At 38.6% G+C, this 21,386-nt stretch overlaps 1 protein-coding gene across 3 annotated transcripts in view; it reads left to right on the top strand.

The window, feature by feature from the left end:
• Nucleotides 1-10,113, top strand: part of LOC119745898 (ADAMTS-like protein 5) — a 47,121-nt gene extending 37,008 nt beyond the window's left edge. For 2 of the 3 annotated variants that reach the window (XM_038222571.1, XM_038222572.1), the window contains exons 6-13: nt 395-525; nt 1,520-1,643; nt 4,763-4,849; nt 5,541-5,704; nt 6,095-6,209; nt 6,762-6,962; nt 7,421-7,486; nt 7,941-10,113. In XM_038222571.1, coding sequence (XP_038078499.1) covers nt 395-525; nt 1,520-1,643; nt 4,763-4,849; nt 5,541-5,704; nt 6,095-6,209; nt 6,762-6,962; nt 7,421-7,486; nt 7,941-8,293 — 1,241 coding nt within the window. In that variant the 3' untranslated portion in view covers nt 8,294-10,113. The remainder of the gene's footprint in view (nt 1-394; nt 526-1,519; nt 1,644-4,762; nt 4,850-5,540; nt 5,705-6,094; nt 6,210-6,761; nt 6,963-7,420; nt 7,487-7,940) is intronic. The other variant, XM_038222573.1, reaches the window with a different exon arrangement.
• Nucleotides 10,114-21,386: the final 11,273 nt, after the last annotated feature.

The raw sequence follows: 21,386 nt of genomic DNA, 5'->3' as shown, positions 1-21,386 counted from the left end.
CATCAGAGCAGACTCCTTTCATTTCTATTCGCAAGTTCCAAGAAAGAAGATTTTACCTCGCTTTCAATTTAATATGGCCGACTCGTCAATAAAGCCTATTGTCAGAAACTTTCGTCAGAATCTTAGGTCAGAAACTTTTTGAGTCGTCGTAATGCAGTTTTGTATGCATTGGGGAAATTACAATAGCACTCATTGGCAGCGCTCGGCTAATTTTTAGCACAGAAAATGCTCAAACACAATCGTAGACCATTGCTACCCGGTAGATTAAGTGTATAATGAAGTTGTTTTGCTCATCGCGTAATTTAATTCTAATCTGAATGTATTCCAAAGTTTTTATAGTACGAGTGTTCTGGAGACATGAATTATTTTTGTATTATGTCTCCTCTTACTTCAGATAATAGAAACGAGTGCGATCTGGTGTGCAAGACAACTAACGGAGCGTACGAATTGAACTTCCGCCACGTCGTGGATGGCACCCGATGCCGCCGACATTCAATGGACATGTGCATCAACGGCAAGTGCCAGGTGAGATCTAGCACTTTAAAACTCTTGGTACTTGAGATAAGGTGCCAAATACACTGGAAAAGACTGTCAACGCATATCACTTTATCGCTGTGTCAAAAGGTGGTCAGATTTGGCTCTCTTTGTCCAGATAATTATAATCCCAATGGTACGGGAGATTTTTCCCAAAAGATTTCGAAAATGGCTCAAATGCTAGGCAGGTTTTCTCGATTTCAAGAGCGAATTTCGAAATTCATCGATTAAAGTTAAGATCATACTTATTGGATTAAAGCGATGAGACCCTTCACCATTCTTGAGTACTCACCTTCAAATTTGACAGGCGATTAAGTTTGACGTTGCGGACACATGAATCACACGTGCCTCGGCTCCCAGGGTAGCACAAAAGCATCGTGCTTTTATTAACATCTCTAAAACTGGTGCAGGTAGTCCAGGCAGACTCGTCACGTCCTTTGTCTTGTCGATGCCTAGATGCTTGATTCTAAGGGACAGAAACCATGTCGATCAAAGGTGTAGTATCAATCTTGACCCAGAGGATAACCGGAGCTTACACAATGCTGTCACAATTTCCGCCGACCTACCCTAAACGGGACGTCGTTGGGAGATGACTGATTTACATTATCGTCATTGTTTAATGATCCCTCCACATCCAACAATATGTTATAGGTATACCAAGTCTATCCATATAGAGCAAGGAACCTTGCTTTATGGTCTAACAAGCAGCATTTTAAAGTTATAGGTTTCTGTTATTTCACCAAAGCTACAACTGCATTTCAAGTGTGAGATGCATCAGCGGTTACCAAAGTCCCAGCAGCACTTTTCTAGGCTAGCCTGGATCAAACATTGCCCGGAGCTGTTTGGCAAAGGAGATGAGTAACTCTGCAGCTGGGTCTGCCAAAGACAAAGTTGACCTTAAGACGTCTCCTGTTTTTGTCGTTCTCATTGTAAATACATCTGACAGCCATATTTTGGTGGTTTTTTTTCTTTTACGTTTCTGCAGACTGTCGGTTGTGACGGAGTTTTAAACTCGACATCGGGCTACGATGTGTGCGGGGTCTGCGGCGGCGGAAACCAGACCTGTGGTCAGGTGCACAAGACCTACTCGGAAGAATATCCATCAACCGGTTAGCATTCTTTGTTCTTGTTTTATTTCCCTGGCAAATCGCCCAAAAGGGCCAAAGACAAATCGTCCGAAGCACCAACTGTTAATTGTGTTGACGTGATATCGATCAGTGTTTGCAGTTTGCCAGTCAGGGTGTCAAAAAATCCAATCAGGAGGCTAGCGTCTGAATTTCGGTGTCTTCATTCAGCCAATGCCACAGTGAAACCAGTCTATACTCATGTAGAAGCTTACTCAAAGTACAAGTTTGATTTGGACTTACAAGGCTGCAACTTTATTTGGCTCTTGCCTTTACTTTATGAAGTGAAATTGACATGACATTCCTAATTAAGATCACTACGCGGTACAGACGGGTTTCGAGGGAAAGCTTCTTCCTCGACAACCATCAGCCCCCCTCATATTTTATCTTCTTCAGCTGGAGAAAAGATAACTTTGCAATCAGAACCACGAGACGAATTACGAAACAGGAAGCAATGGACAAGTCCGTCAGACAGCCAGCCGATCGAAGATAGACAGCCATTTGTTTTCTCAAAAAAATGTAACCACATTTTTAGCCAACGGTTGACAAAAATCACGACTCAGAAAAGACGTTCAAGCTTTAGCTCTGACACTGCAGTCCAGCGCCCCACCCAGCAAACAAATTACCCATTAACAACCAGCAACCCGGTAACCGGCAACATGTTTACACCTTGACGTGAAATTACTCGGCCAGCCCACTTTGACGTGGATCAAAACTAAACTCGGCTCCTCTCAAAGTAAAAACCATCCGAAAATTATTATACCATTGCGGTCTTTTCCCGCCTGGTGCGGGGCTTTACTCAGGGGGTTGATGGAAGGCGTTGCTCGTACATGTCATGCTGTGACATTATCCTGGGCGGATCTGTAAAGATCTGACGGTTCGCAGGCTAGGACGGTGTAGAAGGTGTCAGAGGACAGGTTTGTTAGAGGAACCTCGATTGCCCTACCGATCTAAAAGCGTTATCCCTAGGTATCTGCATCATGGTATGAATACAATGCTGCCGTGAAAAACCAGTTCCCGTGAAATCCCACTTGCATTTTGCCGGACCAGAAACAGTCCGTGTTTTCATGCACTAGTACACGCCCTGACGATCAGAGCCGGGAGGCGTTCAATCAATCCTTAGACTATAGCTTTTGCGCAAAAAATAGTCTAGGAGATTTTCTGTTGATTGTTTAGGGAAAATTTGTTGATGAACATAATTTCATCGCTTTAGCGGCTTAATTACTTTGGAAACATCAGTTGTGATGTCAACCCTGCACATAGTGGAGTCGGCATTTTGTTATCACTTACGACCAAGCTGTTAAAAGTTTTGTTTTAAGGCATAGGCCCTAAGGGGAAAGCAAAAGAAAATTTAACACACACATTTTGATAAAAAAAAACATACACGTACACAGGAAGTAATTATCCTTAAATTCCAGTCGAGACAGGAATCGAACCGGGACTACCAGGGGTAAGCAGCCAAAGGAAGAATGACTCTACACGGGTGTACAATTTCCCTCCTCCAAATTGATTACAAACACGAGGTCACAACAGCCTTCATATTTCAAGAGGGCAAACTAAGAAAGCAAAATCAACCAATCATTGGTGATATACACGCAAGTATAGGACAAACTTGACCTTAGCGGCCCTGACCAGAGTTAGGACACAGTCATGTAGTGCTTTCATAGGCAGGCAAACAAAAAGCTGTGCACTTTGAGGAGGGAACTTAGAAGGAAGTTAGCTTCTGTTGGGGGTCTACCCGATGTTCCCCAATACCTATGTTCTCCAATACCTATACGTTCTCCAATACCTATATGTTCCCCAATACCTATGTTCCCAAAAATCCTTAGGCTTAGGGTTAGGGTGAGGGTAAGGGTTAGATGGTTAGGATTAGGGTTAGGGTAGGGGAACATGGGTATTGGGGAACATAGGTATTGGAGAACATAGGTATGCACCCTTCTGTTGGACCGAAAGTTTTGTTTGAACTATAGTAATTATATGTTTTCCCAATGCTCATTAGGCCCAAACCGTGAAAATAATTATGGCAACGTCAGTCTGAGCATGGTTGCAGTACAATAAAAATACACAAACCAAACCCATGTAAGTGTGTATTTGCCTGCAATCGGGAAGCCCCCTATTGTCCCTCTTTTGTTTGTACTATGACTTTTTAGGAAGACCTCCCATATGCTTTGTGCACGAATCCAAATTGGGGATCTCTCGGGAATTGGGGACCCTATTGTCCTCCATTGTTCAACGTCCCCTATTGAATGCAGAAACAAACTCATGTGCACTTACATCTCTTTAAACATTTCACTTACAGTTGTCACATTTCATCCTCGTCAAGAGTTCATTGGAAATGTAGGATGACATTGCTACACACACGAAAGTCACGTGGCATATTCTTATCGATATCGGTGCGCGTACCTGTTTCCGGTAGCCACCCCATTATCGTTCACAATTAATGACTTATTCCGTTCCATTGCGACAGAAAATTACACTAAAGAGGTTGTAATAGCCGTACTCATTTAGCCCGAGTTCACTATACCCGTGCTCCTTAATGTCCATGGGGAAAAGGCAGGACGAGACCTCCCAAATACAGTTAGTAAACTTAATTTCCCCGATTTCCTTGACTTTGTTGGAGTCTGGACTACAATGGCCTATAGTCTGTAGTGAAGAAAGTGGCGCCCGTACGTAACGGTTGCATTGTGAAGGCCCGTGTCTGTACATGATTCCATGCGCGGTTGACATCTTTGGAATTTCTGTTGTTCTTGCACCTGCCGACCAAGGGTGTGTCTGCTCGGAAATTTGATGTCTCGTCTTTACTCAGACATATCAGGGGCCATTTGAGGCCGTAGGAACATTATATTAATAGCTAAAAGTTAAAGATTTTTCGAGTTTTACCCGAAATTGCGAAAAGTAAAAGTAAAATCAAACGAAACTAAAAGCCTCTTTCAAAGGTTGAAAAACTAGAAAAATTGAAATTTTTCATTAAAATAAAACAAACAAGTTGACAGTTCAAACAAAAAAATCGAACGTGTTGAAGAGCATGTGGAGTTCACCGTTTTGGCGATATTATCGTAAAAATAAATTTTAACTTAATTTGCAATTGTCTATCGTCTTTACAGGATTCTACACATACAATCGCATCATCATGATCCCAGCCGGAGCGACCAACATCAAAATCAAAGACAAGAGCACTTTGAACTTCGTTGGTAAGAACATCAATTTAGTTTATTCGTGACCTTTTTTGATGGAATCTTTTGTGTTGGTGTAATTTTTGCCTTTAACAAAGCTTCAAGCCACTCAAGGTACAGGGCTACAAGAGAATAAAAAGAAGAGTACGTTCACTCAGGAAAACTGAAGGTGGTTGACATTCTCTTTGAAACAAGACAGATCATTGGTTAGAGGAAACAAGCACTAGGCAAGGAATTCCAAAGAGATGCAGCCCCAGGAAAAAGCTATTGATGGCAATTTTTATTTTTTGCCCTTCACCGAATGCGGGAATCAAGCTCAAACGAGATGGTGTGGGATATCGGATAGGCCTGATTCGACCTAGTTGAAATTCGTTGAGGATTGAAATTTTAAAAGAATGTCAAAAATTACGATTTGTACTCCATCATATAGAATTCAGAAGCCATCTTGAGGAGCTATTTAAAAATAACACATTTTTAACCCAGTAAACAATGAATGCAAGGCACAAAAATGTTTACTTAAAATATGCGAATCATTGTGGAGCCAAAGTTGCTGCAATACAAAGTATCAATAATAGATGTCGTTTTAATGGGAGCAGTCTCCACATTGATTGCAACCACCAAACTCATGCCTTGAGATGAATGCCTATATGCTTCGCCATTGGATGTTATGTTAGTCAAGTTGTTATTTACTTTCTGTGTCTTCAACCAGCTCTGAAAGACGAAACCGGTCAGTTCCTGCTGAATGGGGACTGGACGATCGACTGGCCGGGGGAGTACAAAGGCGTGGGTACCAAAATCGTGTACCAGCGGCATCGCAATGGATCGGAGGAAGTCAGGCTCACGGGACCAACGGATAAAATCCTGGAAGTCATGGTATGGACAAAGAACTTCGTGTGAGGAAAAGCTATACCAGTTATGAACAGGCTATGTTCAATAAGTTAAAAAAGATTAAACTAAAATAATTACAGATGTTTATGCATTTCGTGACTGCAGTTTTCACATCAGAGTTCTCGCAAAAATATACCGTAACGGTGAACACTGAAAAGGTTTAAAATATCATCTGACAAATATTTTGGTATTCTGTGCCTTTCTCCAGTTAAGGGTTTGGTTTCGTTAATGCACTTTTAAAACCAACAGTGAGCGGATGGTAACGCCCAAGCATACCACGCAATAGCCCTCCGTGCGATCATGTCTCTTCCAGATGATTACTTGGCCCTGTCTCTTGTTATCTTCTACTTCGTCCCCTTTCTTTCTCCCTCGCAGATCATCTTCCGGGAGCGGAATCCAGGAGTAGAGTACGAATACTGGATGCCTCCCAGGAAGGCCGCTGGACCACCCGAAGTTCAGGATCAGTTACTGTCAGATGATATCATAGCTGGTATGCAGGACTTGGTTTGTCTCATGAAAAAAAAATACACTCAAGAAAATATTTTGTTTTCTGTTCGCTATAGCCTTATTAAAGGGAGGGACACAAATTGTACTCCTCCGGCCCTCCCTTTTTCAAATTTAAAAACTGTTCAAAGTTCAAGATCTGCACAAAGAAAATTCACTTTTATCCACTAGAAAAAGATCTTAAGGGCTGCCCCTGTTCTGGCAATTAAAATGAAGCCAGGTGGGTAGTTTAACCAATAATCCTCCGAAATGTATCAATGAAGTTGAAAAGTTGTAGGTTTATTTCATACAACGTGACAAGAAAATGCAGAATACATGTAAATAGACTTTGGTGCTTTGAAACTTGTTTGTGCTCCAATATTGACAGGTAGTTTCCACAAGAGGTCTCTGACGGTCTTTTCCCAGTGCGTACTTTTTAAATGTCCTCGATAATCGGATGCCGAGACTGAAAGGTTTTCAAAACCAGTCAAGATTAATTGCACTTGTTCGCGAATGAGTCCGTAAAAGTAGCATCTGTTTCCTTTCACTTTCAAAATAGATGGAGAAGCCCAACCCTCGGAGCTGAGCGAGTCGGAGACCAAACCCGAATCCAGTTCCTCCTCAAACGTCACCCAGGCTGACGAGGAGGAGGAGGGAGAGGAGACTGAAGCAGAGGTGGAGGCGGGACGCGGATCCAGGAGGAGAGGAAAGAAGGACAAGGGAAAGAAGAAAGGCAAGGGAAGAGGAAAAGAGACCACGAGTACGTTTTAATATACATCAGTAAATGCAATAGCAGTGTTGTACTCATAGAGCTATAGTAATTTAATATAGCTCTATGATTGTACTATGTGGAGTCCATCACAAGCCCTCACAAGTCTGTCACAAAGTCCTCTATCTAGTCTTAATTCAAGTCACAAGCTATGCAAACTAAATTGTAACAAAGGCATTTCGTTATTATTGTTCACCCCTTGTAACTTGTGACTGGACTGCAGGGGCTTGTGATTTTCTAATGCGGTGGACTTGTGGCCGCATTCGACTAGAACAAGGATTGTGTAATAACTTTTTTTGGGGGGGGGGAATAATGATCAAATTTAAACCATGCGTCCTTTTATGGCGCAGTCGAAAAGGAACAACAGATCTTGTAGAATTCATTTACAAACTTTAATTATATACGGAAATTGACTTCGATTCTTTCCTTCTGTCTTTTTATCGCTTCAGAAAAATGCCCCAAGTGTAGGAAGGTGCGCGGTTCACGGACTAGCCACTTCTGTGAGAATGATTTCGGTGAGTTCCAGCGCTTTGTAATTATTGGTACGATGGCGTCCATACTAACCAGGTCACTAAAAATGACGAGATTTTCATGGGTACTTTTTATTATTGTGAAATTTAAAACTGATTTAAAAAATGCCAAGAGCCTGGTTTAATTTGAAAAAAAATATCAGGTATCTCTTGAAAAACTAGTCTTTGATTATTCGATCGTAATGTAGACATGCTTTCTCTCTTGGAAGTAGACCTCCTTCAAAGTCTTTTCGCAGTGAAAGGTAATTTTTGGATGAGGAGAAACTGCTTTCAGTTACTTCATCAACTTAAATAAGTCTTTTTTTATGCCGACTTAATAAATCGGACTTGTTGACAAAAGAACATAATGGCAATGACTCTTGCTGCTTTTCAAAATCGGATCGAATTTGCAGAAACCTTACTTCGTTCACTGATTTCAACCGTGCTTTTTCCATCTTAGTTCTCCACGTGGAAATTCTCAGCAAGGCCATCGAGAACGGACAGACCCGCTTCGACACCACCATCCTGCAGACGTACAAGAACACGGTGCACCTGGGGCGCCGCGAGTACATCTGGGTGCCCAACGTCTGCAAGTGTCCCCGGCTGAAGACGGGCGGCCAGTACCTGGTGACGGGCAACCGGAGGTTCGACACGGAGACCGGCGAGACGCGGCTGGTGGTTGACCGGGACAACCTGGTGTCGGCCTGGAAGGATGGCTACCACAAGAAATGGGATAAGATCCAGGCGAGGGAGTCGCTGGTCTGCTCCCAAGGGGAAGAGGAGGAAACAGAGGGGCCAACGGGAAGATTTTAGGGGGTGTTCGTAACGGCCGACGTGCAACGGTTCCAATTCAAGATGAAATGACTGGATGGGTTTAACTTAAGAAGACATGAGAGGGCATCTTTTACTGACCAGTTACCGCTCAAGGGGTACAATAGTGACTTTCTCCGCGCTTCTCAGAGTTCACAAGTGACATTCATAAATGTGAAGGAAAAACCAAACACAACAAACATCAAAACAAGACTCGACATTTACACTGAAACACAACGGTGAGATGTCTTTACTCATTTCATTGAAGAATGACACTATCGACACTCAAGTCGCGCCATTTTTCAATCTCGCAAACCGTTTCACTTCCAAAGCTGCCTCTGTCGATCGGTCTCCACGCGTAGCTAATAAATCAAGTTTTTGACATATTTATTTCAAAATTACAGAACCAATACACAACGCAACTTATTTATATTCTGTACAGTATTAGGCGCGTAAGACTTTCACGCGTCGGTATTTTGAATGAGACATGGAGATATTTTTGTACGAGATATAACAAACTGTTGCTTGCTATAGTGAGATGAATTATCTGACGCATGGCTTTGCTTAACTTGTACAGGTATTTGAATTGTATTAACGGAAACTGGGGCCTTGTTGACATTGTGCACTTGCCGAACAAACTGTGAGATCAGTCGATATTTTTCAAAATGGAAGGCAAAACAAGTTTTTATGTAATATTGTTTGCGATACTGTTGGAAATAATAATGTATGATGGTGTACTCTGGTGAGGTTTTGCTATTTTAATACTAAAGTATTTTTATTCTGTAAACTAAAAGAATGTGCTTTCGGGTTAGAAACATTCTCTATACCTTCAAGCTGTGTAAATAGGCGTTTAAATACTCACTTGAGCTTTGACTATAATACCTTGTTTTGTTTTTATTCTATACACGCTATAATGGCGGGCTCAATAGCCGATGTGTACATAACATTGCATGTAAAAATGTTCAGCGTTGAAAACGGTTTGTTTATAGTAAGCAAGGATTAGATTAGTTTGCTTTGCTGGAAAATTCTGATATTTAACCATTGTCGATATTATTTAAGAGGTGGTGAAAGCATAGCCAAATGGAATCCACGGAGTATTCACAATGTGATTAGAACTTGTTTCACGTTGAGTTTAATTGAGGTAAGCATAATATTCTGAATAGTCTATAATATTCTGAATAGTCTATAATTATCATTTCGTTATTAAAGCAATAACTAGTCTTCTTTCATGTCACATAGATTTAATATGTCAACTAATACTTGTATCGATTTACTGTGAAGGATGCATTGGGAATACAAGACTTAGTTAACGGCTAAAGGGAGGCTACAAATTTTATCTTCAGTTGGTCATTGCATAACATTTGTAAGGCTTCCGAGGGGTCACGCCTCAACAGGATAAATGGAACAGATATGCACGGGGCCTGCGCTAAATTACAAGGGTAAAAATTGACTTCCCTTGTTGGTTGGAGGCACTGCGTTTTGGTACAAAAATTGTAAGACATCGATTTCCTATATTGATTCCGATTCTTCTTTCTATCAACTTGAAATGCTTTGTTCATTATCTCACAATTGTTTAATCTTCATTCTACATCATTTGCGTTTGTAATCGAAGGGCGATCTCACATAAAAACTGGTTTTGAATGGACGTTTGTAGACGATGGTGTATAAAGTCCGTTTTCTGACTATAGTACAAGTCATGTGAAGCGTTTTATCCTTTCATAAGGAACGCCCATTTTGTTTCATATAATCACTACCAGCTGTACAGTTGAACAGACTACAGTGCTTATACCTCATTAAAGGTCTTAGTAAAAAAAGAAGACCAATTGTGTGTCCTTGTTTTCATTCATTGACTATTTCTTTAGAGTTGCAGTTATTTTGCAATGGTCATCAAGCCAAACTGCGAAGAAATTATTTTTTGCATCCTCAAAATTGGCCCAAAATGTTTGAGCGGGGACACTTATTATGAGGCATTTACACGAAATGACTCTTAATCTTGCAAAGGAAGAGAACCGAAGAAAAGGCTTTTTTATACTGAATTATAAGTTCCTTAGTTTCACTGATTGTATTTTTCGCGGTAAACACACTGGATTGTTCGGGTTATAATACTCTTATTGTTTGACAATTTCTCTCAACAATCAACAGACTTGTGTAATATATCACAAACAAATAACCAGATCAAAATTCAACTCAACACATCAATTTTTTTTCAAGTTATCGTGCGGAAACCGAGTATGTTGGGTTTTGTTTCCATACAAGTTGACTTTCATTCGGATTGTATGTTTCGCAGTAAACACACTGGATCGTTGAGTTGTATATGCGCAAGAAATTTTGGGAATGTGTTCTAAGGGCCCTAAGACATCTTCCATGCATTTGTCAAGCAATTTCACTCCTTGGCCAAAATTGAATAGAAATTGAAAAAATTGCAAAGGCCTTTCCTTTTTTGAGCAAATTTGGGTCAGAAATGGACTTCTCTGGGAACAACTCAGAAACATTTTAGGATGCATAATTAACATACCTTCAAACTCGAACAATCAACAGACTTGTGTTATACATCATAAACAAATAACCAGACCGAATTTTAACTCACTACATCAACATTTTCTCGAGTTATCATGCGGAAAACGAGTGTATTGTTTTTCTCCCTATAAAACTTGACTTTCATTCGGATTGTATTTTCTCGGTGAACACACTGGATTGTTCTGGTTACTTTTATTGTTTGACAATTGTTTGACAATTTCTCTTAATCACTTTGGTGTCGTTCGGTCTCCCTCTCCCCCCCCCTCCAAAAAAAAAACAATGACCTAAAACGAACCCCCCAACTCACCCATAAAACTGTAAGTACCAAATTGTAACTGTCAAAAATAGCAAACACAATAATTGACAAAATATTGGGTGTAACAATTCGTGACATTGAACTTGTTTTGAAAAGAGGCAAGATAATCATGTGATAATGTGTCGTCACGTGGTGGTGTTTTTTTTTTTTTGCGCCACGAACTTAGGAAGTAAGAGGGTTTCCATATACCTGTGACTATACTTCGGCCATGCTACGCAGAGCACAACCTCGAGCGCAAGCCAATGGTCCGTGGTTAGGCTCAACCGACTACGGACGGGGTGCGGAAAAACGAACTCTCTCCTCCACCTAGTTGGCGCCAGAGCCGATGACACCTGCCGCACATCATATGAGTGTCCAATAGACCTTTTGGTGCTGCCATTTCAGTCATGTTCCCTGTATCCAATATCGGTACTGAATGATAATGTGTTTTGTGCAAAACACAACCAGACAATTTTCCTTCCAGTCTCGCTTTGGTTACGTTGATTTGAATGGAGAAAAATAAAAATGACCGCCACATGATAATGGTCTATATTCGGCCCTCCCAACGGACCTGCTGGCCTGATCGACCTTGACCACACCACATGTGAGTGGTTGAGACCTGACGTTCCGGTGTGATACCGCCAGGAACGAGTTATACGAACGACGCGGCGACGATGACCCCTGCCTCTGGCCCTGTGTCATTTTTACGAGTCTCAGGGCGTGCGAGTGAGGATACAGTTGCATTATGAACGTCACTGATATTTTGCATTGTGACTTTCAACAAAACAGGAAATTCTTATTTCAGTTGACAATCACTACCAAGTGAGTAATTGTATAATTTCATGCAAGACTTCCTTGTTTCCCTTAAAATAAAAAATAAAAATCTCAACGATAAATTCAGAGAAGAAAAATGGTCTACGAAGATGAACAGCGACGACGTGGATTCGAAGCAGGATCTTTGTGTCCATAGCTCATGTCGCTATCCACTAGGCTACTGCGTGGTAGCTCGACGACATTTGTATTTTAAAATGCTTGTTTTAGGTAATGGTTGAATAAATAACAACAACGCTCTTGATATCATTGTTCTGCTTCATGAATAAACATTCTAGACCAATCGAAACTATTGAATTATTCATGACATTGGTGCAACTCACAACACATTGCACTGATTTGAAATTGCGTCCCATAATGGACTATGATATACAACACAATAAATTTCAAATTCGGCAGAAACCGTTGAAAAAATTGATACAACAAAAACAAAAACTACACTGTGCACCAACATAAATTTCTTCCAAAAGAGGGCGCGCTACACAAGTACTGGTCACCACCGTAAAGACTTCTTTCAACGTGGATCAGGATCTGCCCAAACGAAGAACAAAAATAAAACACACTTTGTGGAGATGATAACTCAAGAACAACACAGTGCACTGAATTGAAATTTCGTTCAATAATTGTCTGGGATATAGGACACCCATGGTTTGAAAATCGACGGGAACCATTGAAGAATATATTTAATATGATATAAGGAAATACAGTGTACTAATCGCGAAAAATTCAATTCGAATCCGAGTCACTTTTAATGGAACAAAAATAAAGCACTCTTTGTGGAGACGATAACTCAAGAACAACACAGTGCACTCAATTGAAATTTCATTCAACAATTGTTCGGAATAAAGGCCACAAATGGTTTGAAAATCGACGGGAGACATTAAAGAATAAATTTAATATGATATAAGGAAATACAGTGTACTTATCGCGAAAAATTCAATTCGAATTCGAGTCACTTTTAATGGAACAAAAACAAAGCCCTCTTTGTGGAGACGATAACTCAAAAACAACACAGTGCACTAAAATGAAATTTCGGTTAATAATTGCTTGGGAAATAAGACAAAAATGGTTTGAAAATCGACAGGAACCATTAAAGAATAAATTTAATTTGATTTAAGGAAATAAAGTGTACTAATCGCGAAAATTTCAATTCGAATTAGAGTCGCTTTTAATGGAACAAAAAAAGGCACTTTTTGTAGTGACGATAACTGCAGAAAAACACATTGCACTGATTTGATATTGCGTCACATAATTGACTGTGATATACAAGACAATAAATTTGAAATTCGACAGAAACCGATGGAGAAAAAAATTAATACAACAAAAACAAAGTCGACATTTTTAAGAGCACACACGTACATTTTACCAACATCAATTTCTTCCAACAGAGGGCGCGCTACACATTAACTGGTCACCACCGTAAAGACTTCTGTCGTGGATCACGACGTGCCCAAACGAAGTCGGCATTAAGTAAACACAAATAAAACACACTTTGTGGTGACGATAACTCAAGAACAACACAGTGCACTGAATTGAAATTTCATTCATAAATTGTTCGGAATAAAGGCCACAAATGGTTTGAAAATCGACGGGAAACATTAAAGAATAAATTTAATATGATTTAAGGAAATACAGTGTACTAATCGCGAAAAATTAAATTCGAATTCGAGTCACTTTTAATGGAACGTGAATTTTGGACAAAAATTTACTGTTCTCCAAAATGCTCAGAAATGACTTGCAGCGGATGACAACCATAATTCAATATTCAAACAAGCATAATTTGAATGTTTTGGGTTAAAGTTGCTAAATTATTGGGGAAAATATTATTTTTGACCAGTTTTCCCTCAAATTTCTGACGCAATATTTTCCATTGAAGGCACATCTGTCGAGCGTAGTACAAGTTTAAAACATGTTCTAGGAACCTTCAGACGTCTTCACAGCAAGTTTCAAGAAATTTCATTTTTCGGCCAAAATTGTAAAATAAATGCAAGTGGTTAGCCTTACATTTTTGATGAATTTTGGCCCAAAATTGACTATTCTCCAAAATGCTTAGAAATGCCTTGGGATGCATGACAACCATGATTCAACACTAAAACAAGCATAATTTGGAGTTTTGGGCTAAAAATGTTAAATTATTGCGGAAAATAATATTATTGACGTATTTTTCATCAGGTTTCCTACGCAATATTTCCCCTTGAAGGCACATCTGTCGAGCATACAGGTGTAAAACGTGCTCCAGGGACCCTCAGACGTCTTCATAACGAATTTTAAGGAATTTCCCTTTTCGGCCAAAATTGCAAAACAAATCTCCAAAATGCATAGAAATGACAACCATAATTCAATATTCAAACAAGCATAATTTGGATTTTTTTTTGGCTAAAATTGTTCAACTATTGGGTAAAATAATATTTTTGACCTATTTTCCCATCAAGTTTCCGACGCAATATTTCCCCTTGAAGGCATACCTGTCGAGCATACAAGTGTAAAACGTGTTCTAGGGACCCTTAGACGTCTTCACAACAAGTTTTAAGAAATTTCATTTTTCGGCCCAAAGTTGAAAAATGCAAGGGGTTAGCCTTACATTTTTCGTGAATTTTGGCCAAAAATTTACTTTTCTCCCAAATGCTCAGAAATGCTTTGCGATGCATGACAACCATAATTCAATATTCGAACAAGCATAATTTTGATGTTTTTGGATAACATTGTTAAATTATTGGGGAAAAATAATATTTTTGACCGATTTTCCATCAAGTTTCCGACGCAATATTTCCCCTTGAAGGCACACCTGTTGGGCATGCAGGTGTAAACCGTGTTCTAGGGACACTCAGACGTCTTCGTAGCAAGTTTCAAGAAATTTCATTTTTCGGCCAAAATTGAAAAAAAGTGCAAGGGGAAATATTAGCCTTACATTTTTGATGAATTTTGGCCAAAAACTGACTTATCTCCAAAAGGCTCAGAAATGCCTTGGGATGCATGACAACCATAATTCAATATTTAAACAAGCATAATTTGGATATTTTGGGCTAAAATTGTTAAATTATTGGGGAAAATAATATTTTTGACCTATTTTCCCGACGCAATATTTCCCCTTGAAGGCACACCTGTCGAGCATACAAGTGTAAAACGTGTTCTAGGGACCCTTAGACGTCTTCACAACAAGTTTTAAGAAATTTCATTTTTCGGCCCAAAGTTGAAAAATGCAAGGGGTTAGCCTTACATTTTTCGTGAATTTTGGCCAAAAATTTACTTTTCTCCCAAATGCTCAGAAATGCTTTGCGATGCATGACAACCATAATTCAATATTCGAACAAGCATAATTTTGATGTTTTTGGATAACATTGTTAAATTATTGGGGAAAAATAATATTTTTGACCGATTTTCCATCAAGTTTCCGACGCAATATTTCCCCTTGAAGGCACACCTGTGGAGCATACAAGTGTAAACCGTGTTATAGGGACACTCAGACGTCTTCGTAGCAACTTTCAAGAAATTTCATTTTTCGGCCAAAATTGAAAAAAAGTGCAAGGGGAAATATTAGCCTTACATTTTTGATGAATTTTGGCCAAAAACTGACTTATCTCCAAAAGGCTCAGAAATGCCTTGGGATGCATGACAACCATAACTCAATATTTAAACAAGCATAATTTGGATGTTTTGGGCTAAAATTGTTAAATTATTGGGGAAAATAATATTTTTGACCTATTTTCCCGACGCAATATTTCCCCTTGAAGGCACACCTGTCGAGCATACAAGTGTAAAACGTGTTCTAGGGACCCTTAGACGTCTTCACAACAAGTTTTAAGAAATTTCATTTTTCGGCACAAAGTTGAAAAATGCAAGGGTTAGCCTTACTTTTTCGGTGAATTTTGGACAAAAATTCACTTTTCTCCAAAATGCTCAGAAACGATTTGCAGTGGATGACAACCATAATTCAATATTCAAACAAGCATAATTTGAATGTTTTGGGCTAAAGTTGCTAAAGTATTGGGGAAAATAATATTTTTGACCGATTTTCCCTCAAATTTCTGACGCAATATTTCCCCTTGAAGGCACATCTGTCAAGCATACAAGTGTAAAACTTGTTCTAGGGACCCTCAGTCGTCTTCATAACAAGTTTTAAGAAATTTCATTTTTCGGCAAAAGTTGAAAAAAATGCAAGGGGTTAGGCCAACAAAACAAAGTCTCCGGTTTCTGGTATGGAGCTTGTCCAAAAAGTGGTGCGGCGATGCGGCTTTTTTTTTTTTTTACCCGACTTTTTTGCTTCAAATGCCGGCTGATGACTGCAAATGGTGCCCGACTAAACTTAGTACAAATATATGGGAGTCCAGAGAGGCCACATAAAGCTTATTCTCGATCATAACCCCATCTAAAAACACGTTGAAATTGCGCAGCAGCAGAATTCCAGTCAAACCAGTGACTTTGGCGGTTTTGAGACATCATATTTCATTGAAAAAAAAACTTTTTCATTTTGCCGACGCGCATGGCTACGGCGACGCGCGCGCATACCAGAAACCGGGGACTTTTTTTTTTTGGCCTTAGCCTTACTTTTTTGGTGTATTTTGGCCAAAAATTCACCTTTCTCCAAAATGGGTAGAAGTGACTTGGGATGCATGACAACCATAATTCAATATTCAAACAAGCATAATTTGGATTTTTTGGGGGCTAAAATTGTTAAATTATTGGGTAACATAATATTTTTGACCTATTTTCCCATCACGTTTCCGACGCAATATTTCCCCTTGAAGACATATCTGTCGAGCATAGAGGTGTGAACCGTGTTTTAGAGACCCTCAGACGTCTTCACAACAACTTTTGAGAAATTTCATTTTTCGGCCAAATTTGAAAAAAAATGCAAGGGGTTAGCCTTACTTTTTTGGTGAATTTTGGCCAAAAATTTACTTTTCTCCCAAATGCTCAGGAATGCTTTGCGATGCATGACAACCATAATTCAATATTCAAACAAGCATAATTTTGATGTTTTTGGATAACATTGTTAAATTATTGGGGAAATATAATATTTTTGACCGATTTTCCATCAAGTTTCCGACGCAATATTTCCCCTTGAAGGCACACCTGTGGAGCATACAAGTGTAAAACGTGTTCTAGGGACCCTCAGACGTCTTCGTAGCAAGTTTCAAGAAATTTCAATTTTCGGCCAAAATTGAAAAAAAATGCAAGGGGTTAGCCTTACTTTTTTGGTGTATTTTGGCCAAAAAATCACTTTTCTCCAAAATGCGTAGAAATGACGTGGGATGCATGACAACCATAATTCAATATTCAAACAAGCATAATTTGGATTTTTTTTTCGGCTAAAATTGTTCAATTATTGGGTAAATTAATATTTTGACCTATTTTCCCATCAAGTTTCCGACGCAATATTTCCCCTTGAAGACATATCTGTCGACCATACAGGTGTGAACCTTGTTCTAGGGACCCTCAGACGTCTTCACAACAACTTTTGAGAAATTTCATTTTTCGGCCAAAGTTGAAAAAAAATGCAAGGGTAACGCCTTTCTTTTTTGTTGAATTTTGGCCAAAAATTTACTTTTCTCCCAAATGCTCAGAAATGCTTTGCGATGCATGACAACCATAATTCAATATTCAAACAAGCATAATTTTGATGTTTTTAGATAACATTGTTAAATTATTGGGGAAAAATAATATTTTTGACCGATTTTCCATCAAGTTTCCGACGCAATATTTCCCCTTGAAGGCACACCTGTGGAGCATACAAGTGTAAAACGTGTTCTAGGGACCCTCAGACGTCTTCGTAGCAAGTTTCAAGAAATTTCATTTTTCGGCCAAAATTTAAAAAAAATGCAAGGGGTTAGCCTTACATTTTTGATGAATTTTGGCCAAAAATTGACTTATCTCCAAAAGGCTCAGAAATGCCTTGGGATGCATGACAACCATAATTCAATATTCAAACAAGCATAATTTGGATGTTTTAGGCTAAAATTGTTAAATTATTGGGGAAAATAATATTTTTGACCCGTTTTCCCTCAAATTTCTGACGCAATATTTCCCATTGAAGGCACATCTGTCAAGCATTTCAAGTGTAAAACGTGTTCTGGGGACACTCAAACGTCTTCATAACAAGTTTTAAGAAATTTCATTTTTCGGCCAAAGTTGAAAAAAATGCAAGGGGTTAGCCTTACTTTTTTGGTGAATTTTGGACAAAAATTTACTTTTCTCCAAAATGCTCATAAATGATTTGCAGTGCATGACAACCATCATTCAATATTCAAACAAGCATAATTTGAATGTTTTGGGCTAAAGTTGCTAATGTTTTGGGGAAAATAATATTTTTGACCGATTTTCCCTCAAATTTCTGACGCAATATTTCCCCTTGAAGGCACATCTCTCAAGCATACAAGTGTAATACTTGTTCTAGGGACCCTCAGTCGTCTTCATAACAATTTTCAAGAAATTTCATTTTTCGGCAAAAGTTGAAAAAAATGCAAGGGGTTAGCCTTACTTTTTTGGTGTATTTTGGCCAAAAAATCACTTTTCTCCAAAATGCGTAGAAATGACTTGGGATGCATGACAACCATAATTCAATATTCAAACAAGCATAATTTGGATTTTTTTTTGGCTAAAATTGTTCAATTATTGGGTAAAATAATATTTTTGACCTATTTTCCCATCAAGTTTCCAACGCAATATTTCCCCTTGAAGACATATCTGTCGACCATACAGGTGTGGACCGTGTTCTAGGGACCCTCAGACGTCTTCACAACAACTTTTGAGAAATTTCATTTTTCGGCCAAAGTTGAAAAAAATGCAAGGGGTTAGCCTTACTTTTTTGGTGAATTTTGGCCAAAAATTTACTTTTCTCCCAAATGCTCAGAAATGCTTTGCGATGCATGACAGCCATAATTCAATATTCAAACAAGCATAATTTTGATGTTTTTGGATAACATTGTTAAATTATTGGGGAAAAATAATATTTTTGACCGATTTTCCATCAAGTTTCCGACGCAATATTTCCCCTTGAAGGCACACCTGTGGAGCATACAAGTGTAAAACGTGTTCTAGGGACCCTTAGACATCTTCACAACAAGTTTTAAGAAATTTCATTTTTCGGCCAAATTTGAAAAATGCAAGGGGTTAGCCTTACATTTTTGATGAATTTTGGCCAAAAATTGACTTATCTCCAAATGGCTCAGAAATGCCTTGGGATGCATGACAACCATAATTCAATATTCAAACAAGCATAATTTCGATGTTTTGGGCTAAAATTGTTAAATTATTGGGGAAAATAATATTTAAGACCTATTTTCCCATCAAGTTTCCGACGCAATATTTCCCCTTGAAGGCACACATGTCGAGCATACAAGTGTTAAACGTGTTCTAGGGACCCTTAGACATCTTCACAACAAGTTTTAAGAAATTTCATTTTCGGCCAAATTTGAAAAATGCAAGGCCTTACATTTTTCGTGAATTTTGGCCAAAAATTTACTTTTCTCCAAAAGGCTCAGAAATGATTTGCAGTGCATGACTTCCATAATTCAATATTCAAACAAGCATAATTTGAATGTTTTGGGCTAAAATTGCTAATTTATTGGGGAAAATAATATTTTTGACCCGTTTTCCCTCAAATTTCTGACGCAATATTTCCCATTGAAGGCACATCTGTCAAGCATTTCAAGTGTAAAACGTGTCCTGGGGACACTCAAACGTCTTCATAACAAGTTTTAAAAAAATTCATTTGTCGGCCAAAGTTGAAAAAAATGCAAGGGTTAGCCTTACTTTTTTGGTGAATTTTGGACAAAAATTCACTTTTCTCCAAAATGCTCAGAAACGATTTGCAGTGGATGACAACCATAATTCAATATTCAAACAAGCATAATTTGAATGTTTTGGGCTAAAGTTGCTAAAGTATTGGGGAAAATAATATTTTTGACCGATTTTCCCTCAAATTTCTGACGCAATATTTCCCTTGAAGGCACATCTGTCAAGCATACAAGTGTAATACTTGTTCTAGGGACCCTCAGTCGTCTTCATAACAAGTTTCAAGAAATTTCATTTTTCGGCAAAAGTTGAAAAAAATGCAAGGGGTTAGCCTTACTTTTTTGGTGTATTTTGGCCAAAAAATCACTTTTCTCCAAAATGCGTAGAAATGACTTGGGATGCATGACAACCATAATTCAATATTCAAATAAGCATAATTTGGATTTTTTTTGGCTAAAATTGTTCAATTATTGGGTAAAATAATATTTTTGACCTATTTTCCCATCAAGTTTCCGACGCAATATTTCCCCTTGAAGACATATCTGTCGACCATACAGGTGTGGACCGTGTTCTAGGGACCCTCAGACGTCTTCACAACAACTTTTGAGAAATTTCATTTTTCGGCCAAAGTTGAAAAAAATGCAAGGGGTTAGCCTTACTTTTTTGGTGAATTTTGGCCAAAAATTTACTTTTCTCCCAAATGCTCAGAAATGCTTTGCGATGCATGACAGCCATAATTCAATATTCAAACAAGCATAATTTTGATGTTTTTGGATAACATTGTTAAATTATTGGGGAAAAAATAATATTTTTGACCGATTTTCCATCAAGTTTCCGACGCAATATTTCCCCTTGAAGGCACACCTGTGGAGCATACAAGTGTAAAACGTGTTCTAGGGACCCTTAGACATCTTCACAACAAGTTTTAAGAAATTTCATTTTTCGGCCAAATTTGAAAAATGCAAGGGGTTAGCCTTACATTTTTGATGAATTTTGGCCAAAAATTGACTTATCTCCAAATGGCTCAGAAATGCCTTGGGATGCATGACAACCATAATTCAATATTCAAACAAGCATAATTTCGATGTTTTGGGCTAAAATTGTTAAATTATTGGGAAAATAATATTTAAGACCTATTTTCCCATCAAGTTTCCGACGCAATATTTCCCCTTGAAGGCACACATGTCGAGCATACAAGTGTTAAACGTGTTCTAGGGACCCTTAGACATCTTCACAACAAGTTTTAAGAAATTTCATTTTTCGGCCAAATTTGAAAAATGCAAGGGGTTAGCCTTACATTTTTCGTGAATTTTGGCCAAAAATTTACTTTTCTCCAAAAGGCTCAGAAATGATTTGCAGTGCATGACATCCATAATTCAATATTCAAACAAGCATAATTTGAATGTTTTGGGCTAAAATTGCTAATTTATTGGGGAAAATAATATTTTTGACCCGTTTTCCCTCAAATTTCTGACGCAATATTTTCCATTGAAGGCACATCTGTCAAGCATTTCAAGTGTAAAACGTGTCCTGGGGACACTCAAACGTCTTCATAACAAGTTTTAAAAAATTCATTTGTCGGCCAAAGTTGAAAAAAATGCAAGGGTTAGCCTTACTTTTTTGGTGAATTTTGGACAAAAATTCACTTTTCTCCAAAATGCTCAGAAACGATTTGCAGTGGATGACAACCATAATTCAATATTCAAACAAGCATAATTT

The sequence above is a fragment of the Patiria miniata genome, unplaced genomic scaffold (assembly GCF_015706575.1).
Source record: "Patiria miniata isolate m_02_andy unplaced genomic scaffold, ASM1570657v1 HiC_scaffold_7, whole genome shotgun sequence".
Taxonomy (NCBI): domain Eukaryota; kingdom Metazoa; phylum Echinodermata; class Asteroidea; order Valvatida; family Asterinidae; genus Patiria; species Patiria miniata.
The sequence above is the reverse complement of the archived record's forward strand: the minus strand, read 5'-3'. Positions and strand labels throughout refer to the sequence as shown.